Here is a 22,396-nt window from a genome sequence, read left to right as displayed (position 1 = left end):
TCTCTTCCTGGCACTTGAACCCAAGGCTGGAGGCCTGGTGCTGGGCTAGGACCCCTCGATCATAGAAGGTTGACCATGTAGCTGAGATATCCCTCCTGATTTTTAATCATCGCACGTGTGATGGTTCCATGTGTGTGTGGAACCAGCTTGTTTCCGCATCTCTGCCACTATGTCCGGGCTCCATGTGGTTTCTTCTTTTTGTCCTTAGTTATAGGACTTTTGTTCAGCTACATTTGAGGTGGTTCTAAACGATGGTTGTTCTGTAGTTTAGTTGTAATTTTGAAGTGTTTGTGGGAGGATGTGAGTAGTGCATTTACTTATGCTGCTATCTTGTTTAGAACTAGATAATTTTTAGAAGATATTATTTACAAAAACATAAAAACCTAGAGATAAATGTAACAAAAGATGTACAAGACCTTTATATGAAAAATTATAAAATGTAATGGAAAGATATTAAAGGCATTCTAAATAAGTGGGAGAGACATAATGTTCAATTTTTAAAAGATTCCATGTCACAAAGATGTGATTCAATAACTGATAGAGATTTAATTAAAATCTGAGCACGATTTTCCATGGAAATTAACAAGGAGATTTTAAAATGCATATAGAACAATAGTCCAAGAATAGCTAAGATTTTCCAGTAGAACAAAAAAGAGAAAGGGAGGAACAGGAGGAGAGGAAGGAGGGGTGGGCAGAAGGATGAGAAAAAGAACATAGTAACAACAATAGCAACAAGTAGCTGAAGAACTTTGCCCTAGTGGATGTCATTATCAAGTTGCTGTGGTTAAGATGGTGTGCTTTCGGCACAGAGATAAACCAATAGAATGACACAGTAAAATAGCCAGCAAATATGGAAACCTGATATATAAGGAATTTGAGAGATCACATATATATTAGTACAAGGTCAGAAAGAATTCTTTCAATAAGATGTTGAAGTATAAACCACAAATGAAAATATTAATACATTTGGCAATAGCTTAAGCACACTTGTTCAACTAAAGATACAAAAGAGAGTAAAAAATATTTACAATGCATAAAATTAATGAAGGGGCATTCAGTTACTACTATAATTAATACTTGTACATCTAGGAGGAAAAGACAAATATTCTAATTTAAAAAACTGGCAGAAGTAATAAAAATTCCTTTTACAAAAGAGGTTATATAAATATCCTATCAAGAAAAAAAATGATGTCGAACCTCATTAGTAATCAGAGAAACACCAAACCACAGTGATTATGACACTTCACACCTATCATAATGACCAAAAATAAAAAGCTGGATGATACCAAGTGGTGATGTGAGTGTGGAGTGATGGGAATTTCCTCAATTTTAAATAATATAAATGAATTCCTGGTGAACCTATCATCTAATCCAAGGACTAGAAAAATTAGCAATAATTTACATCTACCTACCTGTTCCTCTCTTGTCCTGCCTCCCGCCTCCTCCCTTCCTCAGAGAGAACCACAACCCAAAATTTGGTGCGTTTTATTCCTTTGCTTTTTAAATTAATACTATCCCATATATTTGGAAGCCTGAACCACATATTATTGAGGTTTAGTGCTTTGGAATTTTATAAAAGGCCCATCCTGCTGCATGCAGTCCCTCAGAACTCAGTTTTTTTCCCTACTCAGCATTTTGTCAGCAGCCTTTGTTTTCGACCTCCTCCGCCTCTGTGGTGACGCCGTCCAGCCAGGTGGCTCTCCCAAACCCAGCATGTGGCCCTATAGTCTGTCACCCTGATGGCCCATGGGAGTTCCCATTCGGACAACCTGCAGGAGACAGGTCCTGGTCCCCCCACGTCCTAGCTGTGTGATCTTTGCTGTCTAAGCCTCAGCTCCCTGGTCTCCAAAATAGAGAAACAATCCTTTTTTTTTTTTCAGGATTAAAGGAGACAATGCATGCAGAGAGCTTAGTGCAGTGCGTAATCCACCGAGAGTGCTCAATATTCATGGTTAGAGATTAAGGTTATAATCACTATTGTTTTTATTCACTACATGGGCACTGCCCTGTGTTCTGGACCTTTTTGTTCATTTGTATCTTAATGGAAGATGGCATTGACTCAAAGGATTATAACTGCTAATAGAATTTGTAGCATTCACTATAGGCCCTTGGGGGTGACACTATGAAATTGGGGTCCTTCTCTTTTCTTCCCTTTTCTCACCAAGACCATGTAGGTCTGGTTAGAAGTAGAGGGAGAGATATGAACTGCAGTAGCAACTTAGAGGAAAAGCTTGAGCCCGGCCAGGGGAGGTTAGAGGAGTCAGAGGACAGTTCAAGTCGGGGCCCAGTATCTGCAACTCTAGGATGCAGGCCCCTCTCAGCCTGGTCCCGACTGTGTGCGTAAAGCACAGCATATCCATTCTGTTGACCTCTGTTGAAGGGGAAAGTGCAGCAACTCAAACAGTTCCCATTGTTGAGAATTAGGGCAAACTATGTTAACATCTTTTAAGCCAACATCTTTATCTGTGACCTTCTTGTCTCTTCCTATCTCTGCAAAACAGGATCATTGGTATTATTTAAATCAGAATCTCATTAAAACCACAAATTAATTTTAGGATGATTAACATCGTATTAATGATTCATCTTTCTATCCAAGATGACATGACTCCCCGTTTAGTCAAATATCTTTTACATCTCTATAATCTTTCTGTAGCTCCCCTCAAATGGTCAAAAACACTTCAAGATTATTCTCAGTTATTTTATATTGTTACTGTTACTACAAATGAGGTATTTCTATTATGGTAACTTCTAATTGCTTATTGTTATATATATATATAGGAATGCTATTACTTTAATAATATATATTGTATATTTTACTTAATGCTCATCAATATAATACTTTTTAGTTCATTCTTAGGTTTTCTAGTGATATAAAGATCATCAACTAATGTTTTTCTCTTTTTATTAGTACTACTTGGGTTATAATTAAATTTCATATTTGGGTCAGAAGTTTCAGAACAATGTCGAAAACAAAAAAGGGGCATTCTTGTTTGTCCCCGACATCAGTGCTATTCTGATTCTTATCTGGATTCTTTCTTTCATCTCTTTGACTTGGGAGCTGTGATCTCAGATAAAAAATATTCTACCAAAACAAAGCATCTAGTAGGTGGCATCCTCTCAAATTTATAGGTACGTATATTTGTATGTATATAGAACCCTACATAGATAATTACATATGTATGTTATGTTCTCTGGATGTTCTTTTTTAGAAGCCTGGGTAGATGGTGATGCCATTAATAGACATGGAAACCGCAGGAGGAGCGGTAGGTTTGGGGAGCTATCTCCTTACAGCCACAGAACGCTGCAGTACCGTCCCGGTGCCTTCTCAAAGGGAGTTTTCTTTACGGCGGTGATTTTCAGCCTTGTTCATCAGGTGTCACCCATAAATTAATTACTAAAATTCCACAGCACATCAAAAATATATTTTTTGACAATCTGACAAAAATAGGTGTAATTTTGACTGATTACAACAATATTAATGTTGATGATAATAATCATAACCTATCCTTTTTTGCTCCAGAGTGACTTTTTTAAAAAACCAGGTACCTATACTTGCATGTAAGGATTTCTGCTATCGAGATTTAACCAATTCGATGCAAACGTATTATGAGGCATGATCACGAAGATGCAACTCTATTATATGACCTATATATTTATGGTTCAAGGCATTCACACTGGATGGCTATTGTTGTATTGGTTGTTGTCATTTTTTAATGTGACAATCTAAGGAGGAAGAGGTCAGCTCCCCTGAATGAATAATCAGGTATTGCATGTTTTAAAAATGTTGCGGCACACCAGTTGAAAATTGCTGCTTTATGGGATGGCACAAAATCCACATGTTGAAGAGGTACAAGGTTTAATATACAGCAAAGTCAAAGTCAATGTGAGTCAATGCTGAGATGTAGTTGCCAAAAATGATCAGGAGGTACCAGCTGCATAGGAAATGACAACTATCAATGCTGACTTAGAGCTTGTCGTATGGGAGGCACTATAGAGGTGCTGTCACCGAGATGACACATTTCATTTTCACAGCGACGGTTCAAAGTGCCATTACTCTCTCACACAGAGAAACCGAAGCTTAGTAGCTAAAGCGAGGCAGGGCAGGAGGAGCACCACAGTTTCTATGAAGTGTAAAGTCTTGAACCAATTCATTCATATATTCGGAGGTGGCTTGCTGTGGCCTAGGACAATAGTCACTATGTTGTGTTGTGAATAATTGAAAGAACTAAAATCATAACAGTTATATTTGAAGGCCTGTCACATGGGAGGGCAAAAACTATGGATATAGAATGAGCCAAACGCAGCAATCGACTGCTCACTCACCCTGTCTTTACTGTGATATCACCCACGTGCGCAATCTCAGTCACCATCCCCCTGCCCACAACCTTAAACATTCACGTGTCCAGGCCAGGCACCCCCTGGGTATTCTGTGGGCAACTCACACTCAGTCCCAAGGGGTAAGACGTTCCCAAAGACCTCTCAGTAAGCACTGAATCTAGTCATGTGAAATAATCATAATCATTCCTTCAACAAAATGTATTGAGTGCTCACTATACATCAGCCACTGGACTAAATGTTTTGTATTCATTGCAATGTGGATAGTTGAATTCTTCCGCTAATTTTAGAAAGTAGCTATGATTCTTGTTTTGTAGATGCTAAGAGTGAGGCCCTCAGAGGTGTGTTAATGATTCGAGGCTCTCCAACTAATATGTGGTAAAGTTGGCCTCAAACCCCACATTTATCTGGCTCCAAAGGCAAGCTCTCTCTAGAACATAAACTCACACAGTTCTAGAAAGGGCAGATCATGGTAAAACCCTCCCGTGCATGGGGAGGTCTGGGCATGAGGGCCCTCTGGGTGACTAATGTTTTCAGAGCTGCTGTCTCATTCCCTTAAGCTGAGACTCGAAAGCTTATCAGAGATTATGCTCTTTAGTTAGAGGGATTTTGTTTTTAATTATTTGTTGAAAGACACACACACACCCTTCCATGGAACTGTAGCAGGAAAACATTTCAACATAAATATGTTATGTTCCTGCTGAAAACATTAGCCCACACAACTTCTCCATAAAAGCATGTTGTTTTCGGGATAGAGGATAGTGCCTTCTTTGAGGAGAATGCAAGGTGAGGATGGCCAATGGATGTGATTGTTAATGTGAGGAGTTCCTTTGATTTCGACCGGGAAGGAAGCCTCCATGCACAGACGTCCCTTTAGACGGTTTTGCATGAGTCAGCTCCCAGGGATGGGAGCTACTATCTCTACTGGAGTCATCACCCTATCGGCACTGTCTTCCTCATTACTGTACCCCAGGGATCAGTCACGGCCTATGGACTATCAGGGTTTCTTTCCTTTCCTTCCCACCCCCCCTTTTTTTTTTTAATGTAGTCTGTTTTGTTTGTTTCTGTTTCTCTCTCTCTCTTTCTCTCTCACCCCCCTCCCTCCCTCTCTTCTTTCTTTCTCCTTCCTTCCTTCCTTCCTTCCTTCCTTCCTTCCTTCCTTCCTTCCTTCCTTCCTTCCTTCTTTCTTCTCTCCCTCCCTCCCTTCTTCTATCTCTTTTCTTCTTTCTTTCTTTGTTTGATGGAACTTCTTTCCTAACAGAAATCTTGCCACCACCTCTTGGGAGGAAATACAGAAACCACGCTGTTCTCCCTGGCAGTCACTTTTCCCTGTCATGAGCATCCTAATGGCAAAGTCTCTGCCAAGAAAGACAGGCCAGGTCACAAGTCAAAATGAAAGCAAACAAACAATCAATGAGCCAAAACAGACATTAGTAGAGGTGAAACTATAAGACACTTGGGAAAATAATGTCAGGAAGAAAGCAAGGGTCAGGAGGAATGGTTAGAAATACATGTTGTGGTTGCGTATGGATGTGGACAAGTTTAATAATGCCAAGGACACAATTAAGAATAGAGGCAGAAAACAAGAGCTGTACACTAGGAGACTTTGAAAGAAAAAAGTTTAGACAACATTGTTATCTGTCAGGGAACCAGACCAAGAGCTAAAAAAGAAACAAAAAAGCAAACCATACTGCAGACCATTTCTTGTTTCCTCTCTTTGAACCGTCTTTGTTTGAGGGAATAGTCCATAACCATAACTGTGTGATTTCTGGGCACATATTGTTGCTAAATGAAGCTTTATCCTTCAAGGTCTGTATTTTGTAATTGAGTCAATGGCACTTGACTATTAAACTTATTAACCTTCTTATATATTAGGTGATCAGATATTTTCCAATGATCAGGGAGAAAACATGTTAAAAAAGACATAAAAATGCCAGATTAATGGACATTTCATGAACCTGCTAGAGAAATGCCAAAATGGCCCTGGCTGGCATAGCCCAGTGGATTGAGCGCGGGCTGCGAACCAGGAATCGCAGGTTCAATTCCCAGTCAGGGCACATGCCTGGGTTGCAGGCCATGGCCCCCAGCAACTGCACATTGGTGTTTTTCTCTCTCTCGCTTTCTCCCTCCCTTCCCTCTCTAAAAAAATAAATAAATAAAATCTTTAAAAAAAAGAAGAAAAAGAAATGCCAAAATGTACCACTGGTCCTACTGACATGTCGTGTGCCTGTCATGTATGTGTCCCAGATGTTGCCCCAGCTGACTCCAGTGCTATCCAAACCTGCTCCCATGGACCAATATTGGACCAGAGGCGGTGGGACAGAGAAGACAATAACCAGAAAGGAGGGTGATGGAGGGAGGTCTCTGCTTCTACTTCCATTTAACTTCCCCCCACCAAGATTTACTGACCAATGCTTGGGTCATATTGTCTATGACCCAATTTAAGTATTTTGGGAGCCCTTGAAGTCTGTCTCAATAAGTGTGCTCTTCACTTGCCTGGTTTTCTATGATCAAGCAATTGCCTTACATCCTAATACCACTAAGGGCTCCTTGCCTAGGACCCCCTGTCCTATGATGTGAGGTCAGCCTTATCTCTGCCACTTCCCAGGAATCCTGATGTGCTCTGTGGCCAGGTCACAATGGCTATTTTGGACACATTCTGATGATACCTGCCTGCCCGAAGCTTGATCTTGGTGTATTTTTGCATCTTTTAGATTTACCCACCCCAGGCCACCATGTCCTGATGCCTGCTCTGCCTCCCCATCTAGCATATTCCAAGCCCTTCTCAGAGAGAACATACCTCATTAGTTTGAGGTCACTGGGTTATGGGTTAGAAATAAGTGTCCTTGAAATTCTATTAGCTCTCTGATAACTTAGAAAAATACCCTTGGGCGGGGGAGAGGGGAGAAAAAAGGTCTTAGGATTTACTTTGGAAACTTAGACATGACTTTTATTAGGAGCTAGACCACAAAACCCCTTTTTATTATCTTGGTTTGGGGATAAAGTTTCAATGCTTGAAAGTTACTTAACATATGGAACCAGGAATTTTTTTCTTCCATTCTGCTGAACTTGGTATTATCTTTTCTTCCATTCACAAGTAAAATCCCTTCTCCTTACTTTGCTGGATCCTAGTTTTGAAATCATATAGTCAACTGAACAACAATGAAGTGGGGGGGGCAGAGAATAGTAGAACCTGTCAATTGATTTTATGAAGCTTTGGTGGGGCCGTAGCCACCAGGATGGCAATCCCTGTCTATAGAGCTGCCAGAAGTAACCCTTGCCAGAGCTCTGCTATCTCATGATTTTCTTGTTGTATTCTTGTATTTGCAAAACAGGGAATCAATGCATGCAGTGCTGACAACTATATGCATGAAGTGTGCATATAGTGCATGCACAAGCATTTGAGTAGTTTTTCCCATTCGCAGTTGTATTGGACACATCACAGTTTTGCTTTTTTTTTTATTGTGAGTCTAATTAAATAACACAAACGACCTGTATGAGCGTGAACGAACACTTGTTAGCAGTTACTATTAAATATACTTGACACCTAATTTATTCCTCAACTGGACTTTTTCACTTATTATTTTACTGCCTGAAACTTCAATAATCAGGGATTCATTTGGGTGAATATTTTATTTTAAAAAGTGCAAATACCTATGCTAAGGTTAAGGATTTGTGAGCAAGTTACACAGTCACACATTTTTGAGAATTCATCCAACCAATTGCCTTCCAGTGCCCTGAGGAATGAGAATAGTGACAGGAGGAAATGAAAGGACATATTTAGAGACTGCACCCAGGTTTGGGGGGAGGGCAGGCTTATGTAGGGCACTGGGACCCTGAAAAAATAATTACGGGAAAGTAAGGTATTCAACCAGGAAGTGGGTCTGGAAGCCAGAAACGAACTTGACCTTTAAATGTTTGTTCAAGGCAGGTCCTAAACAGAGTCATAGAATGTCATAACAGAGAGCTGAAGATGACTAACTCTCTTTCTTGTCAAAGCATTACTGGCACAAGCTCTGTTTGGCTGTCGTTCTAAGAAAATGATTAGATTCGGGTGATGCCATCACAAAGCTCTGGGGCTCCCCTCCCTTCCAGAGAACCCACAGTGGGGAGGAGCCAAAGCTCTGGAGGCGGGAACTCAGGCTCTGGGACAAGCCCCGGTGCATAGAAAGGACCATATATATGCATAAGAGTGGCCTGGGCAGCGGGTTTTGGAACTGCATCAGGATTAGACCCTGTCCAGCTGCTTAAAGAAGCAAGATCTCCTGTGCAGGTACATTTCTTTACCTCCAAGGGTGGGTTCAATTTAGTCCAGAGCCCCCAGAATCCTCTGCAGGGTCTGGGTTCAGAAGGTGAGAGAAATTGTAGTCGCTGCTTCTGATTTGAACTTTGCAGGTCAGAGTTTTTCTGGAAAGAGCCCTGGAGTCTGGAGATGTGAATTTGGTCCTCAGTTTTGCTATTGCTTACCAGTGCGTCAGCTCTGATTTCTGTTAAATGGTCATCTGGGGGAGTTACTGATACTGCTGGGCATTGTCATTTCCCAGGGCTCAGACCCTTCCAGGGGTCTTCTGAAGGGTCTGGAGGGGTCTTCAGAAGACCCATTTTGGAAGGGGTCTAGAGGTGGCCTGGGTCCTTGAAGGACCCTGATATTCCAGGAGAAAGGATGTTCTCTGGGTGTGAATGGGCAGCAAGGCCAGTTTGACTTTCTCCGTGCAATCAGGTGTGAAGAAGTCAATGATGACAAATTGGGAACGAAATAGTCCTTCGTGTGATAGTTATCGTCGTGGGGCTGGGGTGGAGGGGCCCTCGCTTAGATGAGAAATGTAGAAATCACGCCGGTTCAAGCAGCTTGCTGGCCTCTGGGCATCTGAGATCACTGAGGCTCTGGATGACTCTGGGAGAAGGCAGCCAGCTCAGCCTATAATCAGTCGTCTCCTATGGAGAGAGAGGAGGTATTGTTCGTTTAGGTGGGGTTGAGCCTGGTTATGGCTTAAACATTTTTGTTTCAGAAATGTCAGATTTAGTCAGATACAGGAGCTGGAACTGTGAGCCTAGCATGAGCCAGCGGGGTAGACCTATATTTTGGGGATGGGGGGGTTCTCCCAGATTGAAATTGAACAAGGTGAGAGAGTTTCTTTTACTCTCTAGCTCACTCTCTAAAAGTCTGGAAAGGATTCTTGGATGGGTTGGGAACCGACCATTAAACAGAGGGAGCACCTTGCACTCCCTCTAGAGTGAGAGCCCAGCCGTGGGACTCCTTGAGAGCAAGTTCTAGTTCATCACGCACCCCTACCATCTAGGGCAACACCTGGCCCATAATGAAGCATTCAATAGAGCCTTGTTTAAATGAAATGGATCTACCACTTTTCAAATGCTCTTCTAAATCTCTCTCCTGACCATCAAAACAATCAATAGAAAAGAATAGAACTGATTTAACCATTAGTGGTATCATTGGTGTGTGATAAATCTCCCCACCTCAAGGGTAACCACTGAGCTGATTTGTAACGCACGATTGGTTTTGCCTTTCTTTAAAAATTACATAGAGAGAATCGTAGAGTTTCTGTGTCTAGACTTTTTCACTCAGTACTATGCAAATTCCATCCATATTTCAGCATGTCATTCTGGTTTGTTTATTCTCAATGCTGTAGAGCAGGGTGTCACACTCATTTTCACCAGGGGCCACAACAGCCTCCAGGTTGCCTTCAAAGGGCTGAATGCAATGTTAGGACTGTATACATGTAACTACTCCTTAACTAGGGGCAAGGAGCTTGGCACTGCTGCTGGGTAGAAACAAGGTGCCGGGCCGGATAAAACAAAGTGGGGGGCCGGATTCGGCTGGGGGACCTTGTGTTTGCCCCCTGTGCTATATAGTGTTCTGTTGTGTGAATGTGTTCCAATATTTAATCCATGTTCGTGGGCTTGTTGGTAGGTCTCAGTTGGGTGCTGTTTTGAATAATACTATTATAAATATTCATGTACATGTCTTTTGGTTCATAAATTTAAGCATTTCTATTGGGTAATACCCAGGAATGGAATTGTTATCACAGGGTATGTACACATTTAGGTTTAGTATTTACTGCTAAACAGTTGTCCTAAAATTTATTTTTGTTTGACTTACTTTTTATAAAGTTTTGCCTGGGTTTGTAACTGCAAAGGCTGATATTCTGGAGTAGCATAAATCACAACTTAAGATGCAAGGCCATCCATTCCTCAAGTCCCAGACTGAGTTTTGGGGGTAGGGGGGTCAGTGAGGGGGTACACTTGCTACCCAACACCCTTCTCCCTAGTTCACAAACTTGAACAAAGGGCAAGTGCTAAGTCGTAACTGATTCAGGAGTGTTCTTTCATGGCAGCTTTGTCCAGTCTCCTTACCTATCACACGAGCTCAGAGGTCCCTAGAACAATACCTTTTCTGAGGTGCAGACATCAGCGTGCCAGAGAGATACCTTGGCTGTGAGAAGAAAAAGTGGGTCCAGGGCTCCGGGGAGGAGGGGGGGATTTGAACTGAGCTTTGATGGATGGATGCAATTCAAACCAGAGACAGAAAGAAACATCTTGTGTTTGTGTGCGGGTAAAAGGTATGTTGGGGTAGAGCTGCGGGCTGTTTATACAGAAAGGGGTCAGAGCACTGAGACCCTGACCCTTTGGGTTCGTGGTCATGAACTGTGGGATCAGAGTGGAGGGATGTGACAGGGCCAGTCGGACAGGGAATTCAGGAACAGGAGGAGGAAAAGCTACCTTAGTCTGACGGGTAATGCAGCTCAACATCTGACCCTTTAAGATTCAAATACTCCTGAAAAAATAAGAGGAACAAATTCACATCTGTTTTAAGACTCTTTCCTATTCAAACATGTTTTGAAATGTTCTGGAAAGGAGAAAAATCAAAAGGGTTGGTCCTTTAAATGGATGGAAGGTGGTAGAGAAGTAAGGGTAGGAAACGACCTAATACTAGGGTACTGGTATCTCCCGTTTGGGGACTGTAAGGACGGAAGCAGGCTTGAGGGGACCAGAGTGACCCCACTGAGGTTCTGCTTAAGGAGCTGGTAAGAAAGAAAAGAAGAAAATGTGCCAAAGGGATGCCCAGGGCTTACCCCAGTCCTGCGGAGCTGGCCAAGAGCCCGCAGGCACTGCTCGGAGGTCTTACCTGTGCAGAGGGGCACTAACCAGAGAGACCACCAAGTTCCCTCTAGCCTGATATGAGGCCTGTCTTCAAGGAGTGACATCAGGGTCTGGCTTCCACGCAGGCCCAGTGACTGTTCCTAAGCCCAAGGAAAGCTGTCTCCACTACACGGCAACTCAAGGTGCACACTGGCATTCTGGGAGTGGTAGGCTGTCTGCACTTCTGCAGAGGTTTGTGGCTGTGCTGTGTGTCACGGAGCAGATGGAAGACAGGGCAGCTGAGAGTGGGTAGGGGGCTCCGCCAGCCAAGTTTTTATATCTGCACATAGGTGTGCGACCAGCCCAGAGGATCCCCCAGCATCACCAGCTCAGGCAGGGGGCTTCCTGCCTCTTCTCTTCCCAGTCTACTCCCAAGGCGCATGCTCCCTTTGGAGACTCCCTCCTTGAAGACTGACTTTGATTTTACTGTGTTCTTAGGGTCCTTTAACCTGGGTCCCCAGAACCTCTGCCCCCAGAAAGGAGCTCCCAAACAAGTCTGGATCAGAGGGGAGGCTGTTAAGAAGGCCTCTGAACCCAGGTTAAGAAGGCCTTAACCTGAACCGGTTCCTGGGGATGTAATCAGAACAACAGGAGAACAGCTAAATGGTTGACAGTTCACATCTTGACCGCATTTCAGCTTCAAGTCAGGAGGAGCGGGGGTGGGGCTTGGGGGGGGCAGGCTTTATCATTCTTCACGTTTCACAAGTGAAGAAACACCCATCTGTTTGTTTGCTCAGTCAGCCAGTCAGCAAACATTTATTAAGTGTCTGTGTGTTTTTGTTCTCGATAGCTCACAGTTGGGCCACGTTCCTTATTGTTTCCTGAAATGCAAACGGCTGCTCTAAACACGAAGATGAGTTCTCTGGGTCTTCTGTCAGAAACTACATCTAAATGTAGACAAATATTTAAATAATAAAAACTTTCAAGATCCTTTTAAACCATTCACTGGGCAAAGTCATTTCCTCCTTTATGAACAGGGCATGGCCTGTACTTAGAGATTGGTGCTCCTATTTGTAGTCGGCAGCCACAGAACCACCCGCCCGACAGCTGTCTGGGATGGTCTGCTGTCACCACATCTTAAAAAGTTGGAGACTTTGGCAGAGAGAAATGGCAGGCCGCATCTTTAACACTTTGAGCCACGACAGTAACCTGTGAGCATAAAGAGTCTGCAAAAGCGAAGTATCAGTAAGTCAGTTAGAGATGAAGTTCTGCTACATGAAGAAACATTCTTAGTGATGGCTGCAATTAACCACATTCCTGCTTGGAGCTGACCCCTGTGCCTAGCACCATGCAATGACAATCTGCCTGAGTGAGACAGTGCTTTAAGCAAACTTGTGTGTAAAAGGCAGGCAATAAGTATTTAGGCTTACAGGCAAAAATTTCTATTGCAAGGGCCCGACTCTGCTGTTGTATGTTGCAAAAGCAGCCATACATGGACAGGTAACTATGGCTGTATTTCAATATAATTTTATTAACAAAATCCAGCAGTGAGCCAGATTTGGCCCAAGGACCATAGTTTGTCAACCCCTGCTTTAGAGATTTTTCAAGTCACTTCTTGTAGTTAATCTCTTTTGAGTCCTAAGAATAGACATAGTATATGTTATCTCCATTTTATGGGTAAGGAAATGATCTTAGAGAGGGTAAAGGGTCTGCCCACAGCCACACGGGTAAGAGGTGGCATCCTGGCCACCTCCCGGGTCTCCTGATTGTAAATGTAGCGCTCCATGACCACTACACACTGGCTGTCACACAGAGGTGCAGTCCCTACCTGAGATGAATCTGGCAGGGCCCAGAGTTAGTGTTGCTCTTTTGTTCCAACTGTCAAGAACCTGGAATTGATCACTTTTTCAGTCTCATACTTTTTATCACACAGACAGGGCCATTGTGCTAGGAGCCCACGTTTCTATTCCCATTTTACCTCGGACAACTCAGTGGTTTGTGGCAAGAGGCCAGAGTTCTCTGGGAATCAGTCATCCCTAGGCGGATGCCACAGGTTCACAGCACCTGTGAGTGAGGATGTGGTTCTTATGTTTCTGTTTCCTTTCCAGAGCCCCCACTCTACCCTTATTAGGTGGAATAAGGGCCAGGTATTCAGCATGGAAACAGTGTCTAGCATGTAGCAGGTGCTCAGTAAATATCTGACTGAACCGAACATCAGGGGAGGGACTCAAGGCACGGAACAGGCTCAGGTGTCTTGCCTGGCAATGCTTCGCAGTGCTCCCCAGCCAGTTAGCACTCAAATCTAACGGGATCCCCTCTCAATCAGGAGCCCCAGGTAGACCCCTCGTATCTCAGCGTCACAAAGCTCTCCCTTGCACTAACACTGTAGACTAGGCGAGCAAAGCCAACATGGAAAAAAGTGAAGATGGAGGCTCTGCCCCACCTTGGCTGAGGGCAAATGAATCCTGCCACGAAGAACATGACGGAGGAGCCTTCACACCCTCTGGGGCGCAGGAGAGTGCTCTCGGGCACCGGAAGCACGACTTTGGGCTGCACGGTCTGGTGTCTCGTGCCCCAGGTGGCTTTCCCTATTTGTTTGCATCGTCTTCTTTCATGGGCCTGCTCCATGGGCCTGCTCCATGGGCGTGCTCTAACACGGCTCCCATGCAACAATTAAAATGAATTTCCAGACATGACCAAGAGCCATCTGGCCCTTTGCAGAGGGCTGTGACAATCTGGGAGCCAGCTGATTTCACCTCCCAGCTGGTAGCCCACAGCAGGCTTGCTGGAACTGACAACCACGCGCATCTAGATCTAGACCCTCCTTAAGGTGACTCGGGAATACTTATAAAAAGGAGATAATACTTGTGTATGTGGCCTCATTCTGAAATGTGATCTTGTGATGGGTATTTTGTCCTTTGAGTCCCATGAGGCACCAAGGCTTGTCATGAGATATAATGCAGTATTTTCTGGTTCAGAGAAGAATTCAAGTGCAGCCCAGAGCTTGGTAAGGCGGGTGTGAGCCTGGGTCGGGTTCTGAAGCCAAGGGACCTGCTATCACATGTCATGTCACAAACCGCGAATGACTGCTGCTCAGGCTTGAAAGGACAAAAAAGGAAAATCTTGCTCTTATGAGACCTCGCATTGGTTTACAAAGGTAAAGGGGGTAGAAGAAACTGGTTGGGAAAGAAACAGGGGTAGGCTGGAGGAAGCTTTGCCTGATCATCTGCATCAGGAAGAAAACGTCAGGGGAAAACACAGACCTGAGTAAGAGCTTTTGAATCCCTGTGACCAGGTTGGGAGGGTGCTGGGTCTTCCCCCAGGAAGTGTGTTTGCGCCTGTGACGACTAAGAGCCGCTGGAGTCAGATGTTGTCAGGTCAGAGAGGAATCAGGGTGTGAGACACAGCATTCCGCCAGCGTTAACCCCATGGGGATAAACACCCAGTATCAGACAGAGTAGCTTTTAGGGCGTGACTCAGCGCGGAGCCCACATGGGGTCGGAGGCTAGGGCCGTTCTACAAGCTGGTCACTAGCAGTGCTGATGAGCTAAGCACAAAACTAAGGGTAAGTGTTCGGAATGTTTTATAGCAATTGACCAATACTTTTACTTCTGTTGAATCTGATTTTTTTTAAATACAAGAGGGCTTGTATTTTGTATATTATTTTTAAATTTCATTTTTCTATTCATTAAATTTCTGCGACAAATTGGAAATGAAAGCATACAGGTCCTACATTAGTGATAAGTAGCAGAGTATTCCACGGAGTCAATGGTGAGTCAACAGTCAGGATGAGGGGAACTCAGGGAGGGCCAGGCACTCAAGGAAGGCTTCCTGGAGGAGGGGCTTCAGTGGGACTTTGGGAGATAGGCAAGACCTGGACAGACAGAGAGGAGCCTCAGATTACCCCTACAATGTATGGGAGTACGTCTTCGTACAGACCTGTTTGCAGGTAGCTCCTAGTGCATATACATTTTGTTTCTTTTTCGCAGGCTAATTTCTCTTTCTTACATCCTCTCTGCCTCCCTCCTCCTCTCTGTGGGAATGCCAAAGCGTTAACAGGAAGGAAGTAAACGGAACATTGGCTTTCCATTCCAGGAGCAACAGAGAGCATCCAGGAAGATCGTATCCACTCTTTGCTATGTCTCTGTGGCCACCTTGGCGGGGACGAAGCAAGCTAGGGGAGAAGGACCCGATGGGAGGTCCTTCACAGCTTCCCAAGCAGGACTATGAGGCCCTGCAGGAAAGGTGCCTGAGGAATGGCTGCCTCTTTGAAGACAGCAGCTTCCCGGCCACCCTGAGCTCCATCGGCAGGGGGCCCCTGCTGCAGAAGCTGCCACCCCGTCTGCAGTGGAGGAGGCCACCGGTAAGGGGCCGGGAAGGGGGCTTCCGAACACACACACACAAAGTGTGTCGACCCAGACCTTCCTTCCAAGGGCTCGGGGCTTTTGGGTATCTGGTCTTAGCTCCCATTGGTCCCCATAGAAGGAAACTGGGTGAATCCCCACATCCCCATTTTCCAGGAAGAAAAGGGGTGATCCTGGGAGGGGTCTGAGATGTAGCTCCTCCCCCAGGCCTGAAATATGCAGAGCAGCTGCAGTGAAAAATATGTTAAGGTACCATTGAGCTTCATCCGAGACTGCAAGCCTCCTGAGTCACAGCCAATGCCATCTGCCAGAGGGATACATTTTAACATTTCACACCCCACGCCCCCTAAATCAGGCTCAGGAAACTCGCAAATTAAGAAACTGTTCATCACTTTACACAAGTATTCTTCACTTTATACATGCATCAACAATCCCTTTCAAAGGCAACTCTTCAATGTGTTCAAAAGCAATTCATCTTCCCCAAACTCGATTTACATGCAAGATTCCGGAACACGGTCAAATCGACCCCTGCTGCAGATGCTCCCCTTTCGTGTTCCCTCGTCAGCTGTCACCATCAAAGCCAGACTTGTTAAGCCCCTACTACATGTAAGGTTCCCAAGTGTGCCTCCTGAACTAGAGGGCAGCCGAGATTTTACTTCTTCCAGGAAATCTTGGGAACTGCTGACACAGTTTTCACACACCCGACCTGGGCTGAATTGTGCCCAGGAGAAGACCGAGGGATTTGGTGCAGGCCAGGGAGCAGCCCCTCTCCCTGTGCCCCACCCCACCCCATCCCAGCCCATGTCTCAGCACAGAAAGCCAGAGGCCATTGCACTGGGGTTAGAGGCAGGGGAAAGGAGTAGGGGGAGAATAAGGATGGGAAGATCTCTGGGAAGACTGAGAGTGCCCCCTTTATAATAGGTACTTCTACTTTTAATGGAAACCCTCAAACAGTCATTTTTTGGTACAAGTGCCATTTCTCAGTATCTACACAGAATTCTCCAGGACTTGACTTATATGAGCTTTAAGGAGGAATGAGAAATAGAATGGGTAGAATCTGCTTGCCAGATTTTTGGGGACAGCCCTGATTCTACATCTGTATCTGCATCTGCATCTACATCTGCATCTAATCTACATCTAATCTACATCTGCATCTGTATCTGCATCTAATCTACATCTAATCTACATCTGCATCTGTATCTGCATCTAATCTACATCTGCATCTGCATCTACTTCTACATATGCATATACATATACATGCATATACATATATCTATTCTATATCGATGTCCCCATAAGTCCATGAGTAGGGGACCCATTGGTCACTGTAGCTCCAGGAGCTTCTTCTTGGTTAGAAGGACAATTCTGTCTGTCCCTGCAGGAACTGCACAGCAACCCCCTCTTCTATGTTGCCAACACCCGAAGGCTGGATCTGTGCCAGGGATTGGTAGGTAAGTGTCTGCACAGCCCCTGAGACGCACACCTGGCAGCTGCGGGCCTGGCTTGGCCCAAGAAGACAGGGGTGGGAAGGAGGGGAACCAAGAGATTCCAAAGGGGGAAATGGCCACCTGAACTCTAGCCATGCCCTTTGCTGGGAACAGGATAACAACTGGTCCTGTTGGGATGCAGGTGAGTGTCAAACCTTGCCTGATGAAAATCCTCATCATCAGTTGACAGGTCGAAGTCTTATCTTGGGAAAATATGCTCACTCTGGTCCAGTCCCTGTAATGAGTCCTTGGCACACCTGTCACTAGATGCCCCAGAACAGGATCCAAGAAGGCCTCTTCTCAACCCAACTTTCTTCTTAGAGTAATAGAAACAAGCCTTGGTCATGAGGAAGGCGCATGTGCAGTAATATCCATTTTGCAGACAGGGAAGTGGAGTCCAGAGGGCCCAGGCTTTCCCAGAACATGAATCAGTTACAGAGACAGGGATTAGAAAAGTGTGGTTGTGTTTGGGTCCAATGTCTGAGGATGGAGCATTTGGGGAGCTAAAAGCTGCTACAGGAATATGGCTCACTTCTTATTTTCAAGTATAGATTCCAGCCAATGTACCCCCCTGCACCACACTTTACTCAATCACCCTTTTCCTCCCTAGTATATAATTCCCTTCTCCTAAAGTAGGCTACAAGCCAAGAAAGGGTAGCAATCGATACCAGGCACTTCTTGCATGCAATAGATCCTCAGTAAAGCCGTGCAGACACCTGGAGAATGTGTGTGCATGTGCAGTACATCCACGCAGATACTGTGTGCTGTCTGGCTTAGGTGACTGCTGGCTCTTGGCTGCTCTGCAAGCTCTGACTTTGCACCAGGACATCCTGAGCCAGGTTGTTCCCCTGAATCAGAGTTTCACCGAGAATTACGCTGGCATCTTCCAGTTCTGGGTGAGTGTCCTCCTAGTGCCCAGTCTGGGTTGGGGGTATAGGAAAGAAGGTTCTTGGAAGAATCATGTCTTTGCCTCCTTGGCTGACCGTGTTCCACCATAATCTTCACTCACCCATGGGCACTCTCTCCTTCTAGTTCTGGCACTTTGGGAAGTGGGTTCCTGTGGTGATAGATGACCTACTGCCCGTGGATGAAGCTGGTCAGCTGGTCTTCGTCTCTTCCACCTATAAGAACTTGTTCTGGGGGGCTCTTCTGGAAAAAGCTTATGCGAAGTAAGACAACCATGAGAAATCCTTCCCTCCCTGCCACCCTGTCGTCTCTGTCTCTCCATCAATGTTGAGGGAGGGCAAGAAGAGGCAGGTAAAGTTTGTGAAGTGAGATACTGAGGCATGACTCAGTGAATATATAATGGGTATGTCCAGAGGCTTTTGCGTAAGGGTTACCCCATCTAAACAAGTTTTCAGAAACTCTGCCTTCCCTAATGGCTACAGTTGTTAACGAGGATAAGAACTCAGGGCACTGGGTTGGGGGGAAGGGGTAGCAGACACATGCCCAGGGAATAATCAAACAAGACCTCTTTAGCTCATCCAAGGCTGCAGTTAAATGCCCCTTCCCTTCTCTTCCTATGTTTACCTATCCCCCGGGCAGGCTCTGTGGCTCCTATGAAGACTTGCAGCTTGGACAGGTGTCTGATGCCTTGTTGGACTTCACCGGTGGGGTGACAATCACCATCAACCTGGCAGAAGCCCCTGGAAACCTCTGGGACATCCTAACCCGAGCCACCTACAGCAAAACTCTTATCGGCTGCCAGACCCACGCAGGGGTGAGACTGGGCTGTCCAGATGTCCATCTTCTTTGCTGCCATTCTCTTCATCTACCAGTCACTGCTGTCACCTCAGTGTGAGCCCCGAGACTCCCACAAACAGTCCTATGTTCAACCACAGCAGCCTCAGAACAGAGGAGAAGGGAGTGTGCAGAGGAGGGAGCTGACAGTTAAGTGTCCACCACATGCAAGGTGTTTTACAGCTCAGCTAGACCTTGCTGTCTAATTTTATTAACAGCCAAGAACATGGAACTGGAATAGGGAGCCCTGAGTTCAGCTGAGCCTCCACTAATGACCACTGTGTCACCTTACACAACCCTTTAGTGGCTCTGAATCTGGGCTTGTCCTCTGCAGAATGTTGAGAATCACTGCAGAGTGGCACCCTGACTTAAAGGCTCAGATGAGACTCTGGGTGCTGAAGAGCTGTGAAAACTGTAAGGTAACACAGTGCATTGTGGGTCTCTTACAACCTGTCCTCATGAACCCCTGCTTCAGCCAACCAGGCCCCCATGGCTCCCGGATAAGCCATCCCCAGCAGGACTGACAGGGGCTCTCTTGTCTGTACAGGAAGAGAGGATGCTGGAGAATGGGCTGGTGGACGGCCATGCCTACACTGTCATAAGAATCTGGAAGGTGGGTGGAACCTTCCCCCTCTGTTTCCTTTCAGCCTCTGCTTCTCTCCTACGGCTTTTTACCAAAGCCTGGGGGTGTTCTTGGTGAACGTTACTATCTGTGTCTAGTCTGGGGGTAAATTCTCTGGGTGTCCTCTAGGGTCCACCAAAGCTGGTGGGACTCCCCATATCTCTGAACCTATTTTCTGGGGTGGAGTGGGGGAGGAGTCCAACCTTTGCCACCGTCACTGCATCATCCCAACCTCTCTTTCCATGGAGAAGCCCCAGCCAATTGGCCTTCTATCCCCACTGTGCCTCACAGTCTTCCTTGAGTTTCACTTCCCCCTGGGCTGCCCATGATAGCCTTTATAGTTGGCTCTTCCGTCCCAAATCGCTGCTTCTTCCTCACTTGTGCCTTTTCAAGTCTCCCAGTTTCCTTCCATTGCTATTTACCTTTTGAGTTCTACTAAGCATTGAGAGAAAGAGGAATTAGACAGGGACCCCGCCTACAGAGAGCTCCCAGTCAAGTACGGAGAAAAACCATATCTGCAAATGATAAGGAAGAAAGTAGAAACTGGGAGAGGAAGGCATAGGTCAAAGGCTTAAGGGGCTCAGAGGTTGGAGAGAAGACATTCACCTGGTTGGGTTGGAGGGAAAAGGCTTTCTAGAGGCGGTGACATTGAGTTGGTCGCTGAAAGGCGGTGGGTTTGCATGAGGAGAAAAGGGCAATCCTAGCTAAGGGAACAGCATGTGCAGAGTGTGGCGAAAAGAAATCAGTAGGGTCAATCTTAAAGAACCTCTGATATTTAAGAAGCCTCACTTGCCAAAAGTCCTCTAATTCCCTTTAATTCTGCTTCAGATTTTTTGAACTCAACTCATGTCTGAATTCTTCCTCCTCCCAGATATCCATGAGTCATTTTTGTGTGGGTAACAAGAACTTTACATTTATTTTCACACTTATTTAGAAAAATTTGTATTTGTTAATCTTTGTAGGTTTATATTTTGTTTTATATTTATTTAACAATATTTGACAAAATTCAACGTTTGCTATGTGCCAAATACTGTCCTCACTGCTTCACAAACATTAACTCAGCCCTTACAACAACCCCGTGAGTAGGTGTATGAGTGTCCTAGGGCTGCCAGGACAATAGAAATTTGTTTTGTCACAGCTCTAAATCCCAGAGTCTGAAATCAAGATATTATCAGTGCCCTGGCTGGCTTGACTCAGTTGGCTGGAACATCAACCCATGAACCGAAAGGTTGTGGGTTCAATCCCCGGTCGGGTCATATACCAAGGTTTCAAGTTCAGCCCCTGGTCGGAGTGCATATGGGAGGCAACTGATTGATGTTTCTCTCTCATATCAACATTTCTTTTCCTCTCTTTGTCCCTCCATTTCCCTCTCTCTAAAATCAATAAGCGTGTCCTCTGGCGAGGATTAAAAAAAAGTGTCGTTAGGTTCTTGCTCCCTCCGAAGGCTCTAGGGGAGAATTCTTCCTGGCCGTACAGTGAGCAGTGGCTCCCAGCAGTGCTTTGCTTGGGAAGCACAGCTCCAATCTTTGCTTCCCTCTTCACATGGCCTTTGCCTCTGTGTCTTCTTCCCTTCTTTTCTCTTGTCATTGGATTTAGGACCCACATGAATCCAGGATGATTTCATATCAAAATTCTCAGTTACACCTGCAAAGACCCCTTTTACAAATCAAATCCCATGGACAGGTTCTGGGTAGACATATCTTCTGGGGCCACCATTCAATTCGCTGTGGCAGATGTGACTATTCGCTTCATTTTACGTATCAGGAAATAGTCATGGGGGGACTAAGTAACTTGCCTTACATCTCGTAGCTTGTTAGTAGCAGAGCCATTTCCTCCTCTGCCAGCTCTCAAGGCCTTGGATCTTCCACTTTAAAGTCTCGTCTGCAGGCATGGATCTCACCCAGGTATCCGTAACACGTGCAGTTGGCACCCGGCCCAGCCACCTAAACTGCTTTTCATTCCGTGCAGGTGACCTGCAACCATGAGCCTGAATATCTAGTCAAGCTGCGGAACCCCTGGGGGAAGGTGGAATGGAAAGGAGACTGGAGTGACAGGTGAGCTTCCGAGACTGGCTGGGAGGGGTGAGGAAGGGGCAGGTGAAGCCTGCCAGGGAGGTTGCCTTCTGCACCCAGATTCCAGGTGCTCTTCCCTTGGCCTCAGGCTGCATCAGGAACATTCTCAGGGTGTGACAGTCAATCTCTCACATTTATAAAATGGTTCATGATGTATAGATTGTTTTCTCATTCATTATAACAATTCAAGTCAAATGTTCATTAAGAGCTTGCCAGCACTGTGCTAAGTCCTTTGGATTTTTATCTCCTTTAATCCTCCAAATAATGAATTTATAAGGTAGGTAGTTTTATTCCTGTTTTACAGATGAAGGAACAGATGCTTGGACTAGGTGAATTACTTAAGGTCTCAGAGCAGGATCCAGCCAAGGGCTTTCCTGTGTAGTCCAATGTCCCTCCCTTGGCATGGGCCCTCTTAGACTTGTTGGGTTAGAGGTAGACAAATAAAACCAAATTCTGGTTTTATTTAGCGAGCTTGCCGGACTACAGACTGGCTGGAGGACACAGGAGAAGAGAGAGACCAGTGGCAAAGCCCTTCACCCTCTTGCATGAAGATTTATAATATTGGACTCTGCATAACGCTTTAAAGTATAGAAACATGCCTGCGTACTCATTATCACTTAGTCATTTTTATAGATGAAAAAACGAAGGCTCAGAAAAATAAGTTGTACTCCACTCCTC

The 22,396-nt window shown here is 45.2% G+C and overlaps 1 protein-coding gene across 2 annotated transcripts in view; it reads left to right on the top strand.

Annotated features, from left to right (window-relative positions):
• Nucleotides 1-8,487: 8,487 nt before the first annotated feature.
• The window catches only part of CAPN14 (calpain 14), a 34,368-nt gene continuing 20,459 nt past the window's right edge, over nt 8,488-22,396 (top strand). The window contains exons 1-9 of one of the 2 annotated variants that reach the window (XM_036027802.1): nt 8,488-8,608; nt 15,529-15,796; nt 17,179-17,248; nt 18,062-18,180; nt 18,317-18,453; nt 18,830-19,004; nt 19,379-19,382; nt 19,576-19,637; nt 21,615-21,700. In XM_036027802.1, the coding sequence (XP_035883695.1) occupies nt 15,572-15,796; nt 17,179-17,248; nt 18,062-18,180; nt 18,317-18,453; nt 18,830-19,004; nt 19,379-19,382; nt 19,576-19,637; nt 21,615-21,700 (878 nt within the window). In that variant the 5' untranslated portion in view covers nt 8,488-8,608; nt 15,529-15,571. Of the gene's footprint in view, nt 8,609-15,528; nt 15,797-17,178; nt 17,249-18,061; nt 18,181-18,316; nt 18,454-18,829; nt 19,005-19,378; nt 19,383-19,571; nt 19,638-21,614; nt 21,701-22,396 lie in introns of both variants that reach the window. The other variant, XM_036027803.1, reaches the window with a different exon arrangement.

The sequence above is a fragment of the Phyllostomus discolor genome, chromosome 6 (genome assembly GCF_004126475.2).
Source record: "Phyllostomus discolor isolate MPI-MPIP mPhyDis1 chromosome 6, mPhyDis1.pri.v3, whole genome shotgun sequence".
Lineage (NCBI taxonomy): Eukaryota > Metazoa > Chordata > Mammalia > Chiroptera > Phyllostomidae > Phyllostomus > Phyllostomus discolor.
This window is presented reverse-complemented; position numbering and strand designations above follow the sequence as displayed.